General features: G+C 45.2%; 1 protein-coding gene across 2 annotated transcripts in view; it reads left to right on the top strand.

Annotated features, from left to right (window-relative positions):
• Nucleotides 1-7,136: 7,136 nt before the first annotated feature.
• FLI1 (Fli-1 proto-oncogene, ETS transcription factor) overlaps nucleotides 7,137-18,448 on the top strand; it is an 84,249-nt gene continuing 72,937 nt past the window's right edge. The window contains exons 1-2 of one of the 2 annotated variants that reach the window (XM_030464697.1): nucleotides 7,137-7,375; nucleotides 9,372-9,453. In XM_030464697.1, coding sequence (XP_030320557.1) covers nucleotides 9,415-9,453 — 39 coding nt within the window. In that variant the 5' untranslated portion in view covers nucleotides 7,137-7,375; nucleotides 9,372-9,414. The other variant, XM_030464695.1, reaches the window with a different exon arrangement.

Genomic DNA, 18,448 nt, shown 5'->3' with positions numbered 1-18,448 from the left:
ATGGCTGTGGAATAAAAAAGTGAGGTTGTATACTCCTTCTCTGAAAGATGAACTGGAGGAAGTCTTCGTGCTCTGAGGGCTCTTTCTAAACAGGAAAAATTTTGCAGACTGTGTCCTTAAGGAGAGATGATCTGGGTTTACCTTCAGGTCTGTAATTTATGACATACTTTTCATAGGTTAGCTACTGAGCAGAAAGAAAGCTTGATGGAAACCATTGCAACGTTGATTTCCAACAGCCTTCAGCTGCAGGAGCCTGGACCATCACAGATTTTGTTCTGGTTTATCTACCTGAGTTAGCAGTACCATCATTTATTTCTCTGGGTGTTTTTTCCCTCAGGTACTGGTCCAGCCTTTCATTTGGCTGCAGTTATTCTGTAGTTAACATGCCACAGCATTTTCAGGGTTCCCTCCCTTGTTGTCACAACCCTGGCACACATCCAGCTTCACAGTGAGCTCCAGTGTCCCAGGGTTTGTGTGCTCAGGCTGGAGAAATTAACCAATGCTCCAGGCAGCATCCCTGGTCCAGACACCTCTGAGAACATTCCTCAAGTGCTCTCCACCATTTGTATAAAAGGAAACTGAACCTTCCCTTCCCCTTCACACAAATTCCTCTCTCACCCACACGTCTTTCTCCGTGTTTCAAATCTCTGTTTCATCCCTTCCACACTTCTCTTGTCTGAAGCAAATCTGCCTTCTTCCCATCTCCTTCCCTTGCATCGGAAATACCAATTTCTTCTTGTCCCAGACAATTTCTTTGGCCCATAAAATGCTGGTCAAAAATAAAGTCTGTTGAGTTCATGACTTTCTGTTGCCTCTGTTCTGGTAGGGATGTCCAAGAGACCCCATCAGTGACCAGGGATATTCCCTGACATTGAGCCATGTCATGACACAGCAAACCCTCCCAGCAAGCACTTCATAATGTTAACCAGAGAGATTTCCCAAATCATCACTCCTTTCCATGTGGGAATAGTTATTCCTGAATAAAGCACCTTGACAACAAAAAGGCTGCAGCCTCCCTGGGGAGGAGCGGGCACTGAAATGCTTTAATTTGAGTGGTTTAGTCCAAGCTGTCTGATGACAGTGCGTAGACAGGGCCCAAGGTAAAAGAGCTCTTCAAGGGAAAGTCTTTTGTGCAAAGGGCTGTAAAACACCATTTTACAGTGTTGTTCTAAATTTCCTTTTTATTTTATGGTTCATCTAATTCGAAAGGAAACCTTCTCTGCAGAGAAGTGGAATGGGAAACATGCTTCAATGTCAAAACACTTGGAATCACATCAAGCTCCTGTTTTAGCCATTTATTTTTCTTTAATTCACCTTGGGTTCTTTTTGTTCTATTTTTTTTCCCCTTTTCATCCATTCAGCTCTTTACACTGCCTTTTGCTGGAGCTGACTTTCTTCTCTCTCTCTTTCCCTCCTTTACCATTCACACCGCCTCAAATCCAAGGTGAGATGTTCTCAAGAAATGAACCTCTGGATGTAACAAGTGATGTCCAGCACAGACTTTTGGGGTTTACAAAGCAAAGAAGAAACCCCAGAATGAGCAGATGCAAAGGGTTCAAGCCGTGGAGCTGGAGTATGGGAGGAGGGGAAGCTGTGCAGGGGACAAGGGCACCCTTGAGCCCTTTTGTACTGGTTTTGTACTGGTTTAATCCAAAAAAAAAAGGACGTTGACCTCCTCTTCTACACGAGGTGCCTGGGGGAAAGTGGATGCTGAAACACAAAGCAACAGGGAACTTTCTGAAGTTCAACCCAACTCAATTTGCAGTGAACTCCGGGTCACCACTGCCTCTCTTTTCTTAAGGGGCATAGCTCTGCCAGAGGAAGAGCCTCGCTTTTAATTTCTTTTCCTTTTTTCCTTCTATTTCTCCAGTTTGCCTCCGTGGGGCAGCTGTTTTTGCCGTTGTGTGAAAGCAAAAGAGAATGGTAGGGGTTGCTTTGGGATGATAAATTTATTTAACAGGGCACGGGAGATGAACAGGACCAAATCGGGGCGCAGGAATGAGGGGCACAAGATGGAGGAAGGCTGAGGGGGCAGTTTGGGTGCTGGGGGCAAGGTGCCACGGGAGCCATTCCACACCCTGAGGAGCAGCGCGGCTGCCATGGCCCCGCCCCCACCCCGCAGTGCCAGCTGCTCCACGGCTTCCCATTGGCTGCCCATGGCCATCGACCCGCCCCCTGGAGGGGCTGCTCTGCTCTGATTGGCTGAGCCCCACCGGGCAGTTCTCCTCAGGACGCCTGCCGCCATTTTGTCTGTGTGGAGAGGGCTGCGGGGCCACCTTCCCCCTCCCTGTGTCCCCACAAAGGGGCACAGGACACCCCCAGCACAGACCCCTCTGTCCTCCAGGGTTGTTGTCCCCCAGAAGATCCCCTCGGGGAGCTCTGAAACCACCCAGGGACATGAGGGAAAAGAATCCCCAGGGACCCCCCATGGCATCCCCACCATCGGTGTGTCCCATCTTCACGTGAGGACCTCGGGGGGAGAGGGGAGGTGGTGGCAGCCCTGTCACCAGCGGCCATGGTGGCTCAGGAAAGCCTGGCAGGAGTTTTGTCACCAAAGAAAGGGGCTGGAGACAAAAGTCCTCGTGAAGAAGATGTCACCAGGGACACCCAGCAAGGTCCCAGGAGAGCAGAGGCTGCTGAGGATCCCTCAGGAGGATCAGAGCTTCCACAGCCTGAAGGGTTTGCAGGGATTTCTGTCCTGCTGCTGCCACCCAGATGATCCCATGGAGCTTCAGGTCTCACCCCCCTTGTCCTTAAACTTTCCCCCTTGCCCTTTTTTCTATTAAACTCTGTTTAGGTCAGGAAATGCCTTTTGTTGTAAGGTTTCGATTCTGCCTAACCTGCAAGAGGATGTCTCTAAAGTCTAGTAAGAAAACTAAAGAAAAGCAAAGCACATTGACAGGAAAACACAGGATCCCAGCCACTAAACCAAAACTGGTTTAACAAGAAAGTTTCATGACATCCTATGGACAGTAAATAATTGCCTCAAATGTTTATAAACAACGGGGAGTGGAAACTCCAACATTGTGTAAATAATCATGTCTTCAAAAACAAAACCCAAGCTTTCTCTAACTCCACATTAAACACTAGTCAAAATAAATAGTCCAAAGAGTAACATGTCCTCAAATCAGGACAGTTCAGCAGAAGAGGAAGGTTCTTCTTCCCATTAAGTAGAATTTATAATTCCTGGGACAGACATGAACCTTCACCTAACATTCCTTCTTCAAGAATAATATAGAACCTGACAATTATGGCAATTCCTTTTTTCCTATCCCCTCATTTTATCTCTGTAACTAAAGCTTTCCTTTTGTTGTGATAATGATTTTATCAATAATTTATTATTATTTATTTTCATATACTAATCACATTCATCATTAATATTAGACCAGGGTGAAACATATTCTATTTCAAAGGCGTTTTTCATGGTAGAGAGTGATTTAGCAAAGCTGAAGTGTTTTTCCCAAAAATATTTATGGTGGGCTTGCTGATTTTCCATGAAATTTATCACAGTGCTTTTAGTTACATTGACAACTGAAAATGAAACATCTTCACTGGAATGGGGCTTTCTGATTCCTCTGCATGAAGCCTATTTGAGATTATCACTTTGGTTTTCCTTGAAGTAAATATGACAGAAATTTATTTTCATGCTAAAATTCTAAATTTGCCTTTCTTGTTGATTGCAAATAAAACCAAATTGTAACAGGTAGGAGTTTGCTATAGAATTAATATTTTCACTTCAGCATTAGGGTACTATTATGACTAATGATAATTAAAAGCAGCTGCTCCTTGGACTTCCAGCCATGCACAAGTACCCATTGTATTAGATGTTGCTTAAAGATAGTGCAGGGAGAAAAAAAATTACAGCCACAGAGGGGTTCTTATCTCGTCCAAAAGCTCCCCAGCAGTACACCAGATGAACATCTCTCCATGGTGGTTCTGTTTCACCCTTTCTTTCTGGAAGGAGAAATTTATGAGGCTATTTTTGTTCAATCTCTTGGAGCTGTCTGTGAGATATGTTTGTACCAGCTAAAGTAAGTTCAAAGACACAGCTCCTGCTTTGGGAGCAGAAAGTGGGAAGGTGTGTTCCAGTCCTGGGAGGTGTTGCCCCTCAGCCACAGATGGGTCTCCAAGCTTTCTCCCTCCCAAACACAGAGTTTGGCTGGAGTTGTGGCTGGTTTCACTGGGCTACTTGCTCACTCGTCACCCCAGGCTTCAACCTGGGACTTCTCCACCAGGGCTACAACGTGCCCTCAGCTTTTGGAGCAAGATGGTGAGAGGAGCAGGAGAGAAAATGTTGTTTGTCATTATTTTCCCATAGCATGTGGAAGTGATGATGGCCAGCTCAAAATCATCACATTTTCCTGCTAGGAAAGAGAAACTGAAGGACCCAAAGTGTGAGTGTGGTTACGTGTCAAGCACTAAAACTCCTTTTGACTTCACATACTTTCCCCTTACTTCTAATTAAAGTGTTGAGGAATTTTAAAATGTAATAAACATTATTTCTAAACAACCAGAAAGTAAAGCTTGCTTATTTCTGGTTTGATGTAAACATTTATAGCACAGCTCCATCCTTAAACAGTTAATCTTATAGTGACCTATTAAAATAAAATGAATTGTGTTATAATTCATCCTAAAGCAACCTCAGGGTTAGTGTATCAGGTAACTCCTGCTTTTGCAGTCCTCATGACGTTTTTAATCAAATTCAGCTGTAATTGCTGGAGCATACACATGCCTCTTTTAATACTCTGCCTACATTTGGGACTCATATGAGTCTGTTTTCTCTTAACGTATGTAATAAATAGAAAACATGAAAAGAGCACATTTTGCAGGACTCTCTCAGCTTTTCCACCGTTCCATTTGCTCTCGCAATTGTCTGACAGACTTCTGAGAATCCAGGACTTGTCAGGTTCCCCCCCTCCCACCTTGGATAAATTCTTTGTGGGTTTTAAGTCACTGTTTGTGTTGCTAGCACCCTGTTAAAGGGGGCATAGGCAGAGGCAAGAGCAGCTGCCCCAGGAGCAAACTGGAAGTGCCTGTGTGCCAGAGATTTCATAGGCATCTTTTAAAAATCACTGCCAGCCCTGCATGTTGAAATGTTGCTTACATACAAGTCACCCAGGGGCTGTTGATGAAAACTTGAGATGTCACGACTGCGTTGGGGCTATTTGTGTAAACAAAACTTCTGTAACTTTCTCTGCTCAGGAGTGCGTGTGGGGGTATTTTTTTTTTTTTTTTTTTTTTTTTTTCTTTTTTTTTTTGTCTCCAAAGCTACAGCTGTTTCCAATTTGCCAGCAATTTTCTTTTGGGCTAGTAAAGCTCCCAAGATGACTGCAACTAGCCACATGGGTTTCTCGACTCGACTGTGGGGTTTGATTACAAGGGGTAGCAAACCCGGCTTGGGATTCAGGGTAAGCGTTTCCCCTGAACTTGTAAGTGCTTCGGGTCCTAGCTTTTTGTTAACGCCAACTTTTAAAGTTTATTTCATTGGAGCTTATTGGGTGCGTGTGCCCTGTGGTCTCTGACAGAGCTGGGCTGAGATTTGGGGCACGTTGTCCCCCCCAAAAAAAACCACACAAAAAAACCCAACAATATATAAAAGGAACTCGTGGGGGAAAGGCACGGGGAAGAGATGCAAAAGCCTGTTAGCTGCCCCTCAAGGAAAACAAGAGGCAGAGGGGTTTGTTAACACAATAATAAGCCCTCGGGGCTCCTCTTCAGCTTCGTGCTCAGCGTAATTCACACGTGGAAACGTGAGAAAAGAATGAAAAATGACTTTGAAACGTGATCTGATTCGGTCACTAGCTAGCTCGGTTGTGACTGAGCAGGAAGGGTTGCTCACATCCCCACGGAATAATGACATGAAGGTTTGCAAACGGCAGTTTTAGCTACGCAAACCATTTACTACGACAAGGTGGATTTTTTTCCCCGATCTCCTCTCTCCTCTGCACCTCGCAAGTCTCTCCTGTCGCTTTGATTTTTATTTTTCTTTTCCTTCCATCGGAAGTTACCTTCCCGAGCTCTACCTCCTAAAATCCCTGCCGCTTTCCCTTGCCTAGGAAAGTGTTTTCCTTAATGCAAACAACAACAATAATAATAACAAAGAATCCGAAGAATTTCTATATTAAAAAGTGGCTCTGGCGGGGTCCCTCGTCACTGGGTACAGGTCTGAGTCTGTTTTTCTTGGAAATTGGGAGGAATGCTAAACGCCTCGTCTACCAGAGAGTAAATTGTGTGCGGAGCTCTAGGCACGGCTCCCAAGTTGCCCTTTCACCCCTTCACTTTATATGTTCCTCTTATTAAGGAGAAAAATGTTTCAATATGTTGGAATTTGGGGCAAAGCCGGGAAGGAGAGAAAGAGAGGAGAGAGTGGAAGGACATTTTCCGAATAGTTTTGGTAACCCTTCTGGAGGTTACAATTAAAATTGATGTCGGACTGAAATCCCTGAAGTTTCTTCCCCAACTTAGTGCAAAATATTATCCGAGGTGACAGTGTGCCCAAGAAATGTGACTCTGCCTGGGGGGGGCTGAAATATCCCTGAACTGAAGATGTGTTTCCCTTCCTACACGCATTACTATTCGATGGGGTATTATTAAAGAGCTGAAAGGATCCGGAGGTTTCCGCTTGCAGAGGGAACGGGTGAATTCTTGATCCAGAAAGAAAATAGTTTCGAGGCTCCTTCGTTTAGCTTTTCCAGCCCTGTGCATCTGCAGCGTCGCCTGTAATGTTTTCAGCCCTGCTTCAGGGGGAAATGGGTTAACCATTTTCAAGGTAACAGTCAGGAAAAAAGGCTCAGAGTAAGGACCGATGATTTAAAAACGGATATTTGAAACTTCCTTATTTAAAAAGGGGGTTTAAAGTAGCACTTGAGCTCCACTCAGCGTCTCCTTTCGGCTTGACTCCTCAGCAATATTTTTTTTTAAGAAAGTTGTGAATTTTTTTTCTTTTTCCTTTTTGGGTTTTGGTTGGGTTTTTTTTTTCCCTTTAAGCTGCGAGTAGCGCCAGGCGGGCTCTGTGGGCGAAGCTGTCACATAGCCATGATTAATCTGAGGGAACAGCTGAAATATTGATAAGGGGGGAAAACGGAAATCAAATGAAAAGTAGAGGGCACAGAAGAGAGGGAAAGGAAAGCACGTCCCGGAGCTGCGAGCAGTACAGAAGCCCCCTGAGGAAATGCCTGGCTGATGCAGTCTGTCTGGATGGGTTGGGAATTTTAACTTCAGCGCTGCTTTGGATCGAACAAGTTTAATCTTCTGCTCTTTGCAAAACTGCAGCGGCAGGGTAGTAATCCAGAACTGGTGGGGAGTTTGATTTTTGGTCTCAACCTGGATCTTTACAAACTGCTCTGCCACTGGTTGAGGGGAAAGGGTATAAAAGGTGAGTCCTTTGATTAATAGCAATACGAATAAGCAAGAAGCGAATCTAAAAGTAGTTTAAGAGGCCCTTTTATTGCGGCTGATGCTGGCAGGGCAATGCGATCTATAAAAAATCCACAGCAGACTTCTTAAAACCGGCTTCAAATATGCAGATGTATTTCTTTATATTTTATTGATTTATTTATATGAAGACGCCTAATTATAAGAGGAGAGGTAAGCGAGGCTGCGAGGGGAAGCGCTCCTCAGGGGTAAGGAGGGGAGCAGGGGAAACCGAGATGTGAATCCTTGACCCTAGAAAATTTCCTGGCCAGGCAGAATTACCTTGTCCCTCAGCTCTGTCTACCTCCACCCGCCGCTGCGAGTTCAGAAGCAAAATGAAACTGGAAAGTGGAGAGGGAGGACGACAGAAAAAAAGAATTGTACTTATCAGAAACACGTTGTCGGTTTTATAATCGGTTGCCCTTCTGTGCCAGCTGGCCGCGTAATAAATGCTTTAAAAATCAATAAAAGGGGTGTGGGGGTGTTAGGTGCAGATAGCAGACTTTTCTTTTCCAGAGTTGTTGGGCTGGGGAGTTTTCTGTTTTCTTTCTCTATGTTTTTTCTTTCTCTTTTATAATCAGCAGATGTTTCAAAGCAAGGGGCTGGGGGCACGGAGGTGTTGCCCTGGCAGCTCGGAGTTTTGGGGAGGCTGAGGAAGGGGCTTGCACCGGAGGGGCGTAGGAGGAGGGAGCAGAAAGCTGCCCCACCGGCGCGGGTTTCTTCATTAATCCAAACGAAAGATATCTCTTGAATGAGCAGCGATGTCTTGGTTGCACTGGATCTGCTCAAAGCCGCAAATTTAGGACCCCGCAGCTTTTTCTGAAGAGAAAAAAAAAAAACCCCATACACCCACTCCAAAACCAACCAAACAAACAGGAGTATTGACCACTTGTGCGCAACTCCAATGAATAGTTCTTCTTCTGTAAGATTTCGAATTCTCTGTAGTAAGTTCTGGGTAAATTTCTGACTTCTCCCAGCCTGGGGAAACGGGACCGTCAGAACAGCAGCTCTTAGGGGGTGGGGATGTGTTTTGGCTTCTTAACGATGCACTAATTACAGTAAGTTAATTGCTTTCTAGCGCCTTCCAGGAGTCCTAAAGATCGGGAGAAGAGCGGGGAAAAAACACTTGCTGGATATTTTAGTGACTGCAGATTTCTTTTTCTACACATTAATACATTTTTCACGATCGTTTTTAATCTCTGTGGTGATAAACTGGAGGCAAAAAACCAAGCAGGCAACCAAAAACCAATAAACCTGTTCATCAGGAGATCATCGGGTCTTAGAGGTCTAGAAAAACACAGATAAAGCTTCTCTGACTGGGTAACAGCAGTGTCCGAAACAGAGGGGTGAGGCTGACAACCCCGGGGGGGTTTATTGCTCTTTGGAGTGGTACTTCCGCTCGCTTTTTAAAAACTTATTTAATTATTATTAGTGGGAAAGGTTCTTTAAATCAATACAGGCCGGCAGACTAATGGCTCGGAATGGTTTCAATGAGTCAGGAAACGCAACTGCCCTTCATTTAGCCAAGTGAAACCCTTGGCTACAAGTCAATAGGGTTAACTAGTCTCGACATGAAAACATGAGTATTTCAGCTGGCTTTTAATTGTTGGCTAAGAAATTCAGTTAATCATATGTCAAACGTCTCCCTCTGCTCTGGTCAGAAGTGAAGAAGGCTCTTTTCCTTGGAGGGGAGAAGGGAATCCAAAAGCAAACCCAAACTGTAGTTGAAGCACAGAAATAAACCCGTTTTATGAAGTCCTGCCTCTTACCTGACTTTTAATTGCTGTGGTGGAAGTGTTTCTGTGTCCTTGCAAGGGTCCACTGGAGTATGTGATCACTTCTCTCTAAATACTATTGCTAGTCTTACTTTCTAAACTATTCTTCGTTTCTTTATGTTTCTGTATACATATTTATATGGTTTGACTTTTATTTATTTTATTTATTTTTTAAAATTTCAGGTCGATTTTAGGACCTTTAAACATATCTATCAAACAAGTAAGGATGTTTCAGACTGTACCTGACACTTCGTCTTACGTCAAGGTAAGACATGACAGCATCTTTAAACAGGTAATGTCAAAAATTACAATCCTCCCAAATTCACAAGAATTTGTGTTAGTAGAAAAATCTAATTCTCACTGAATTTAGCAGGACAAAACCAACCTCCCTCTGCCTGTGGGGGGAGAGAGGCTGGAGTCTTGCCTATCCCAGTTATCATTTGGCAGAGTGGAGTCAAAGAGGGAGCAACAGTATGTTCAAGTGGTCTTGTCCTGACACCGCAGTGCTGTGTGGTTTGCTGGGTTGTACTGTAGCTGGTATTACAGTGAGGGTGTCCTGAAGGACATTTTAGCAGTGGTTTGTTGCCCTGAAACTAATATGATAGTGGTGGTGTGCTACCAGTGCCATATCACAGTGGTTTCTAAAATTGGCTCCTAATTTTCTGATTTCCTCGATACCCTTCGGCCTCCAACCAGAGCTAAATTCCATTTAATAGCCCCTGACTACCCTGCTGCACCAGCTACTGAATTCAATATGCAAGATGATATGTGCAGTTATGGTTTCTTGAAAGGTAGGTTTCAAAATGGATTTAGAGGGGAAAAAATATCTAATGAGTTAAACCAAAACATCTCCTTCAGTTGCTGAAGAAATGGGTTGTCACACCAGGCAGTGCTATATAATACTGGGGTTTTTCTCACAGGGTTACTTTTGATTTTCCTTGAGTAATGCTGTCGTGCAATTTAGGAGGCAAACTGCCTTCAGTTGGTTTTACTGATAATGGCTGATGACAGATACCACTAGATCTGCACTCTAAATAGTTGTTTGTATGGCTTTCTTGAAGTTAAAAAAAAAAGGGGGGGGGAGAGTCTTAGACTGTATTTTAATGGGCCACTTCTACCTCTTTCTTTTTCATAAGATTCAAACAAATACCAGCAAAGGCTTGGCACAGCCTTGTCCCCTTATAACTCAATTGAATAATGTATTGTATTTGACATCATATAGGGTTTTTTCCACAACAGTTCTCAAGAATGTAAATAAACCAAGCCTGGGACATCTGGGTTACACGTTTAAGGCAAACCCTGCATGCAACAGCACTTAAGGAAAATCTAAAACACAAGCTACTTCTCTCTCAGGCTAAAGAAACCCAGAAGGGTGTTAACTAGAGCTGGGTGGATAATTTGTGATGAATAATTTATTATATGAATTTTGTCTCTTTCCCCATCTCCCCACCCCCAGTCAATGATCCATGCACCAGTTGTGATTTTCATGTAAATACCTACTGTTGGAAATGATTTCACTGAATTAATTCTGTGTGTAATCCTTAGGCTCTGACTCATTTTTTGGGGTGATTTGTTTGGAACATTAGTGTTGGAAATGCAAGGTTGTGACCACCCTGGTCAAGTGGCATTACTTGTATATCCTGATTGGGGGAACTTGTGCAGCTCTCTGCACCAGGTTTCTAGAGTAAAGCCATCCAGGAATGGTCAAAACTCCACACTCAGTTGATACACCCCCAAATCACATTTACAGCTCAGTCTTTCAGGGGATGGGAGTGATTTAATTTTCTTTATTAAATTCATATAGCTTTGGGCTGGATTCTGGAAGAAGAGAAACTGTAGAAAACAACTGAAATTCAAGTCTCACGAAAGCAAATTCAGAGCTCAAACACAGAAACTTGTTAGGCAGGCTGTGGGAAATGCTCTGAGATGTCTTCTGTTTACAATGAAGAGATGAAGGCCTTTGACATCCTATATTAGGGTATCATTGCCTTTATTGTGAGGCTAGATCCAGCTGCTGCTCCAGTTAGCAGCAAAATTCCTTTTGAATTAAGTGGAACCAAGATCCAGGCCTAAATAATTTAACATTCCAGCAGGATTGAGAGAGTCTGTCCACAACTGTGTCAGGATAGCCTTCTCATTAAGTACAATCCTGCAGGCAAAGTGCCTGGACAAAGTTGTCTTCACATAAGAATGTGTTTTATCCAGCAGGAAAAAATCCTCAGGCTGGACTTACATCTAGGGTTTCAGCAGTGGAAGGATAACTCCAGTTCTGTGATGCCTTTTATTACAACCCTTCTTCATTGGCTGCCACTATTTTGGGCAAGGACCTTGGGATTTTATCTGTAAAGCTTCGTTCACACCAGTGTCACTGGGAAAATTACTTGTTCATGTGCTTAAAAAACTCAAGAAGGTTTTTGTCACAAGCCTCTTAGGGCTGATGAAGGGTCTTCTGAAGCCAAAGGAAAGTTCTCCCATTGACTCCTAACAGTTCTCAGTTGGGCAGCTCAGTAGCAGTGGTGCAAAGCAGTATTTGGGTAGCTCATTCCAGTCAGTGAGATTGTTCTTGAAAGTAGGAGCATCCTTAAATTCGGGAGGATCAGAGTCTTAAACAGGGAGGTCAGGGCAATCTCTGGCCCCTTTGAGTTCAGTGAGAGTTACACTGATTCAGAGACCCCCAGGACCAACAGAGACATCCAGAAGGCAACTGGTTTATTTGTAGAAGAGGGGATGGACTCATAAACTAGGCATAGTTGGGAAAAGGGAATACAAAGCCAAGCTGTGCCTGGATGGGCTTGGTGCTCCTAAGCAAGACACTTCAACTCCCTGTTCCTCTATTTCTCTATCCTCAAAGTGTGGATGAAGGTGCTCTGCAGGAACAAGGCACTCTGCAGGTTTAGACAGCACCTGCTTTCCCTTTCCTGCTTCCCCTTACTGATCTCTGGGAACCTCCCAAGAAATGGGACATTTGAAAAGCAGGAATTTTTAGTTCCAGTTCCTCTCTCTTCCCAGGTCTTTCTTTAATGATTATTTTCTCTTATGTCATTCCCTTTCCTGAGAATTTTATTATCTTGTCATGTGGAGGGAGAAGTGTTTTATTTATTGCTTTTGTGGGATCTCAGCTGATGCTGCCTACAGTACTCTTGTTACACAGCAGAAATAGCAAGCTTAGGATCAGTGTCTTCTACAAATCCTCTTCAGCAAATGCATCATGTAAGTTTTATGTTTGCTCTGTGTCTTGAACAGAAACATTCCCTGTGTCTATACATACTGTAACCCAGAAGGGGCTACTGGAGGGGTGTCCCATGGGAGGAACAAGTACCCTGTCCTAGCCCTGGCCTACAAAATAGCCTGTAGCCACCTCCAGGTCATGCTGGTTTTCTTGCCATGGCTTTCAAAATGCAAAAGGAAGGTAGCTGAAGGTGTATGCAAAAATTCAAAAAAATATTTCAAAATGCAGAAGGTGTAGCTGAAGGAGGCAGGACAATTCTAATTTGAAAATGGTTTGCTTAAGAATGGTTTATGTTGAGTCCTACTGGCAAAGTTCAGCTTCTTGGTGTTGTAACCTTGATTTACATCACAGCCACAGAGGAGCTGTGGGTCTGTATCCAAAGCACTGCTAGAGGATCCATGGCAGGACTGCACATTCCTCTCAGACAATCTCTTGTGGGCCTTAATGCCACAGAGTGGTAAGAAATCATAAATATGATAAAACTTTTTGCTGTTTACTCGTTTATTCTACAGAACTGATAAAATATTTCTGTTCTTTATACTATTATGAGAGTTACTGATCTGCAAGGACTTAATACTTTGCAGGTTATCAGAGGGTGCTAATCTCACCTAAACATGAGTGTTTGACTTTAGAGGATGAAACATGTAATATAGTTGGGAAATTAAATTTTAAAAGACAGCACAGGAATCCTGACTGTGGTGATGTGGAAAGAATGAGGGTTATAAGCAAAGCAACATGACCTATGAATGCTGATTTTTTTAATTTTTTTTTTTAATTATTATCATTGCTACAAGTTACTCGGGGCCACAGCAGCCCTCCCTCCCTCCCTCCCCTCCTGCACTGCCAGTTTGTGGTGTGATGCCTGTGTTGTTCACCCGTCGGCAACACCCTGGGGTTGATCTCCTCTTGTGTCTTGTGCCTCGCACTAAGTCATGGCTTCTGCTTTCAGCTCCCCAGCTCCTGCCCTGCCCCAGCGCCTGAAGCTCTCGGGGCCCTGCAGAGCACCCTGGGGCGCGGGGGAACCTTCCTTTTCCTGCAGCCCCTTCTTCTCCAGGTACCAGGAGAGGCAGGACTCGCTGGGAAAGTCCCTTTGCCCCTGAAGTAGTCAAAGGAGAGGGTGGGGATGCTTCCCATCACACAGGATCCTGGGGTCACCTCTGCTTCTCTCCCCATTCCCTCTGCCGCGCCCGAGGATGAGTTTTTTTTTGTTTTTTTTTTACTATTTCGGGGAGATCCTAAGAAGCAGCTCGGGTTGGACCCCCGCAGATCCCGTTCCGACCCCCGGGGAGCTTTTGGGAGCACTCGCAAAGCTGCAGAGTGCTCCCCCTGTGCAGAAAATGATCTCCAGCCCGGAGTTTGACGCGGGAAAGAGATGGAGCCTCCCAGAGAGGAGCCAGGGTGCAAGCGCGGGGCTTCTCTCTTTAAAAATGGATTTCATGCAGCCATAACATTTGTGGTACCGTACAAAGAAGCATATTCATGGAGGAGAAATAGTCTGTGGGGCTGGAAACAATATTTGGCTTGTTCTTGCTTTCATTCTGCCTGGAAAGTTTGCAGAAGCAATAAAGAGAGAGGTTTTTAGGCTTCTGTATTATTACTATTTTTGGTAAGGATAAAACAGATTTTCTTTGAAGAGGGCAATACGTAAACAAATAGGGAAACATCGTATGCACGGTAGCAGCCAGAGGCTGCTCGGGGACAGGTGGAAAAGAAAGAACATCCCGTTATCTCATGTTTGTTGGTTTGTTTGGGTTTTTACAACAGAAATCTCGCGGCGGAGATGGCGCCAGATGCCTCGACCCGAGGGGAAGGCGGTGCCGAGGGTTCTGTGGGCGGGTGATCCCACAGGTGCGCAGGGATGCGGGGATGCTGGGAGCGTGGCTCTGCGGGGCAGGCAAACTGCACCGAGCTCTTCAGAAGAGGTGGGGAGCCTTAGCCTGGAGGAAACAGCAGTTCAAAGCCTTCAAGGACTGTTGTTTCCCCAAGTTCAGGTCGTGTTGAGAGCATCCTGAGAGCATCCTCTAGCTCGTTACCCGTTTCTGAAGCAATCTGGGGCTTGTGTTGTGTTTTTTCTTTCTTTTCCCTTTCCCCCTCTTCCTTTCCCCCTCTTCCTTTCCCCCTCTTCCTTTCCCCCTCTTCCTTTCCCCCTCTTCCTTTCCCCCTCTTCCTTTCCCCCTCTTCCTTTCCCCCTCTTCCTTTCCCCCTCTTCCTTTCCCCCTCTTCCTTTCCCCCTCTTCCTTGCCCCCTCTTCCTTTCCCCCTCTTCCTTTCCCCCTCTTCCTTTCCCCCTCTTCCTTTCCCCCTTTTCCCAATTCCTGACGTCCCCCAGAATCTGAGTTTCTTCCTCCCGGACTCGGGATGAAAGGACCAGACACGTCCAGAGAAGGTGGGAGCTGCAGTAGCCTTGTGTGCAGGGGCAGAGGGGGCTGAAGCTGCCGTGAACTCTTCCGTCACTCGCACACTTGATGATGCTTCACCTACCTAGGCACAGAATATTCTTTGTTTCCATGCTCATTTCTTGGGGCAGAAACGCTGCTAAGGCGCTAGACTTCAAGTCGCTCCTCAAAGCTTTAAGACACCTCGGTGCTTAAGGGTTTAGTTTTTGTTTCACCTTCTGCTCTGTTTGAAGTAGAAAAAACCCCTTCCATCTTCCTCGTGTCCTGCGCATCTCGCCTGACGTTCTACCCCACCACCGCCTGGGAAGGGCTGGACCTTTTTCCGTCTCCCCCACCCTCTTTTACCTTCAAGATACAGTTTGAATGTAGGTGGAGATGAAGTGAGAAACTTTTTGTTTCTCCTGGAAATGTCGCGTGTCGGACCCTTGTAAAGGACACCAGGCTCTGGGGCAGAAGGGACACAGGTTTTACAGTGATTCCCGTTTTTACACAGCAGCGTTCAAGCAGCCAGCCCCCCTCCTCGACTCGGAGACCTCCTCATGGCTCCATTCTTGCCCAATTTACAGAAAAACTTCCCCTCTCAATATGCTGGATCCAGAGAATTTTGTATTCCAGCCTTTCCTGTGCTCTCCCACCCCTGTGCCTCCAAAGCGAGGTGTGGATGGAAAGGGGGGCAAGAGAGAAAGAAAAAGAGAATGCTAAGGGAGGAAAAACACTTTAAATCTTTCCTGCAAATCTCCAAATAGATGAAGTCTGAGGGAACAAATTCAAAGCAGGCACGGACGCCTGAAGAGAAGTTAGAGAGAAATATTCTGTTCCATTCAAGCGCATCAAGGGTCTAGCTGAAGTCTTGTTTGGCTAAGGTCAGACGAGACTGGGTTCTCCAATAAAAATAAATCTCAAATTAATTATGGCCTCAAGCGAGGGGCCAGACGTTTGGAGCTAGTGCGCTGCAGTCTGGGGGTTGGTTTTTTGCCTTCAGTTTTTTTGGGGTTTTTTTTGTGCCATAGCTTTACAATAATTGCAAAATGGGGGAGGGAAGGGGCTGTTTTATTGAGACATGGAGCTCAAATAAAACTAGCCAGGACACTGCTTGCAGCTTCAAAGCTGCTGCATCTTCTCCACACCACTTTTAAGATATTCTGTTTTACTTTGTAACGATTATCAGGGAATAACTTTCCGGCTTCGAGTTCCTAAATCCCGTGGGCTGTTCCTGTAGACAGAAAGGTTGGAAGGACCCGATCCTTCTGTTGTCGAGCTGGAAAACTACTGGTTGCTTTTTTTGTTTGTTTGTTTTGGGTTTTTTGTTTGTTTTTTTTTTTTTTTAAATCACCGATGCTGAAAAGCTGAGGGTTTGCCCAACTGGTTTAGTTTCGAACTGGAATTCGTTTCTGGGGATGAAATCGCAGGGCTGTAAGTTTGGGCTTTTTGCTTTTAAGAATGTGGGTTTAGAAAATAAACAAAACACGTTGAGTTTTTCAGTCTGCAACCGAGTCGGTGCCAGAGGAGGAACTTCAGACCTGGAATTTTTAAACATTCATTGAAGTTGGTGGAGATTTTGCCTCTAGTAAAGTCTGGAGCAGAATAGACCCCGGCCTTCTGCAAGGAGAGATGTGGGCAAACAGTGATGGGAATTGTTGTGAATACCTTTTCAGAGGACAGGATGAATAAGACGTTTTATTTAAAGTCTTGAACATTTATAAAACACCATGGTGTGAAGTATGTAGAGATATAAACATAGCTATAAAGCTAGTTTAAAAAAAAAAGACATCTTGTCACAGTTAGTGGGAAATGAGCCACTTTCTTGAGACAAAGTCAGGGTGCGGCTGATGGTTTCTGGGGCTCCCCCCTCCCTGATTTACTGCTTGGTCAAAGCGACAGCCCCAGGATGGGGGTTAACGAGAGCTCAGCTGATGCTTCTTGGGTAGGAGAGGGTGAAATATGCCAAACCCCTTTCCCATCCTCCGAAAAGAATATTTCTGACCTGCGACCGAGGCACGGGAAGGTTTTCATTATATTTATTCCTATAGAATAAGTAGACGGTTTTAATTATGAAGTGATGACCACTAATCCCGCGTGAATTACGGGCAGAAAAATCTGTATCTTTGAGGTTGTGTAGTCCCGAGCAGGACTGGCATCGAACTGCACCGAGGGGTTAACTCCTTTGATACCGAACCGAGTTCTCCCAGCGCCTCCTTACTCATCTTTCCCGGATCACACCAAAACCGGCGCTGCCACCTCCTCTGCGTGCGGCTGCAGACTGTGTAACCCATTTATAAGGAAGAAGAGAGGAAGAGGGGACACGCCAAGCGCTTGGGATCAATATTGAAGTAATTAAAAAGTTCGTTTCATTCATAAACGGAGAGAAAGAAAAAAAATTAATAATTGGGGGTTAGAGAGATTTCTTCTAGCCTGTCCCAATGTAAGCATTTGAAATCTTCCGTGGTTGCCAAGATCAAATGATTTTCCATATGTCTGGTGGTAACCACATTAAACAGTTCCTAATTCCTTTATTGTATGTACATATGCATCCAAAAAATTGAGCCTCAGATTAAAAGTTGCCCGAATCGGCCCCAGCACGGTGCCCGGCGGTGGCTTCGCTTCCCCCCGCCTGGCTGCGCTCCCTGCCTCTCAAGCAGTTGAATACCCAAAGTCGCTGAACAACCACCGAAGATGATTCAGAGCTTGGCTCACGGAGTTTGTGAATATCCCAGCCTTTCCACAAAAGTTTGAGATAACTTTAAGCATGATTTTTATTATTATTAATTTTAGTGTTTTATTAGTGGCGGGGGGCAATGGAGCAAAGATACCCTTGTTACGTTATTGGGGAGGAACATAGTAGATGGCTCGGCTTGTCTGGTGTTATGTTTAACAACTTCGCTCATTACCTTATCTCTTGGACCTTTAGCAAATCTTGTTTCAGATCAAAAACAGGAGGTAAAGCACAGCACATCCCTGATGGACCCGATCTAACAAGTGACCCGAACACTCTTCATCTGGAGTCACTCTCAGACATGCAAAATAAGCCCCTGGGGGTCATGGTGCCTGTCTGGCAATAAAATGCAGAGTTGGGTTCCTAAAATATCTCTAGGTGGGATGGAGGAGGGGGTCTAGCTTGACATCTCCCAGCCTTGGGGAGCACTGGGGATTTGCTGCGGGTGCAGGGCTTGTTTGGGGCTTCATCCCGGAGCTGGGGGAAGAGTGCTCTGCACATCTCGGGCTCCTCTCCCATCATCCTCAAGCATTCTCAGGTGTTTTTTTCCCTGCCGTCCGTCTGAGACCTGTCGGTCACGCAGCCTAAAAGCAAAATGCTCCGTGGGTGACAGAGGGTATATTTCCTCCCCCTCCTCCCCCCTTCCTTTAGCGGTTAAGATCCTCAGCTTGTCCTCTCCCTCACCCCCCACCCCCGTTGTTTTTCGGGGCCGGGAGAGAGTGTTGTCTAGAGAGGAAACCATTTGGGTTTTGAAAGGATGCGTTTCGCTCTTCCCTTTAACCTCTTGCTTTTCTGGTTGCTGCAGCAGCCTGCCATGTGGAAACGCTGAGGGGGAGAGGGGGAGAGAAAATTTGCGGCGTGGGGGGGGTATGGGGGGGGAAGGAGGGTAGAGGAGGCAGGGAAAAAAGAAAGAGTAATGAGGA

Source organism: Calypte anna, chromosome 24, assembly GCF_003957555.1.
Source record: "Calypte anna isolate BGI_N300 chromosome 24, bCalAnn1_v1.p, whole genome shotgun sequence".
In the NCBI taxonomy this organism is placed as follows: Eukaryota; Metazoa; Chordata; class Aves; order Apodiformes; family Trochilidae; genus Calypte; species Calypte anna.
The sequence above is the reverse complement of the archived record's forward strand: the minus strand, read 5'-3'. Positions and strand labels throughout refer to the sequence as shown.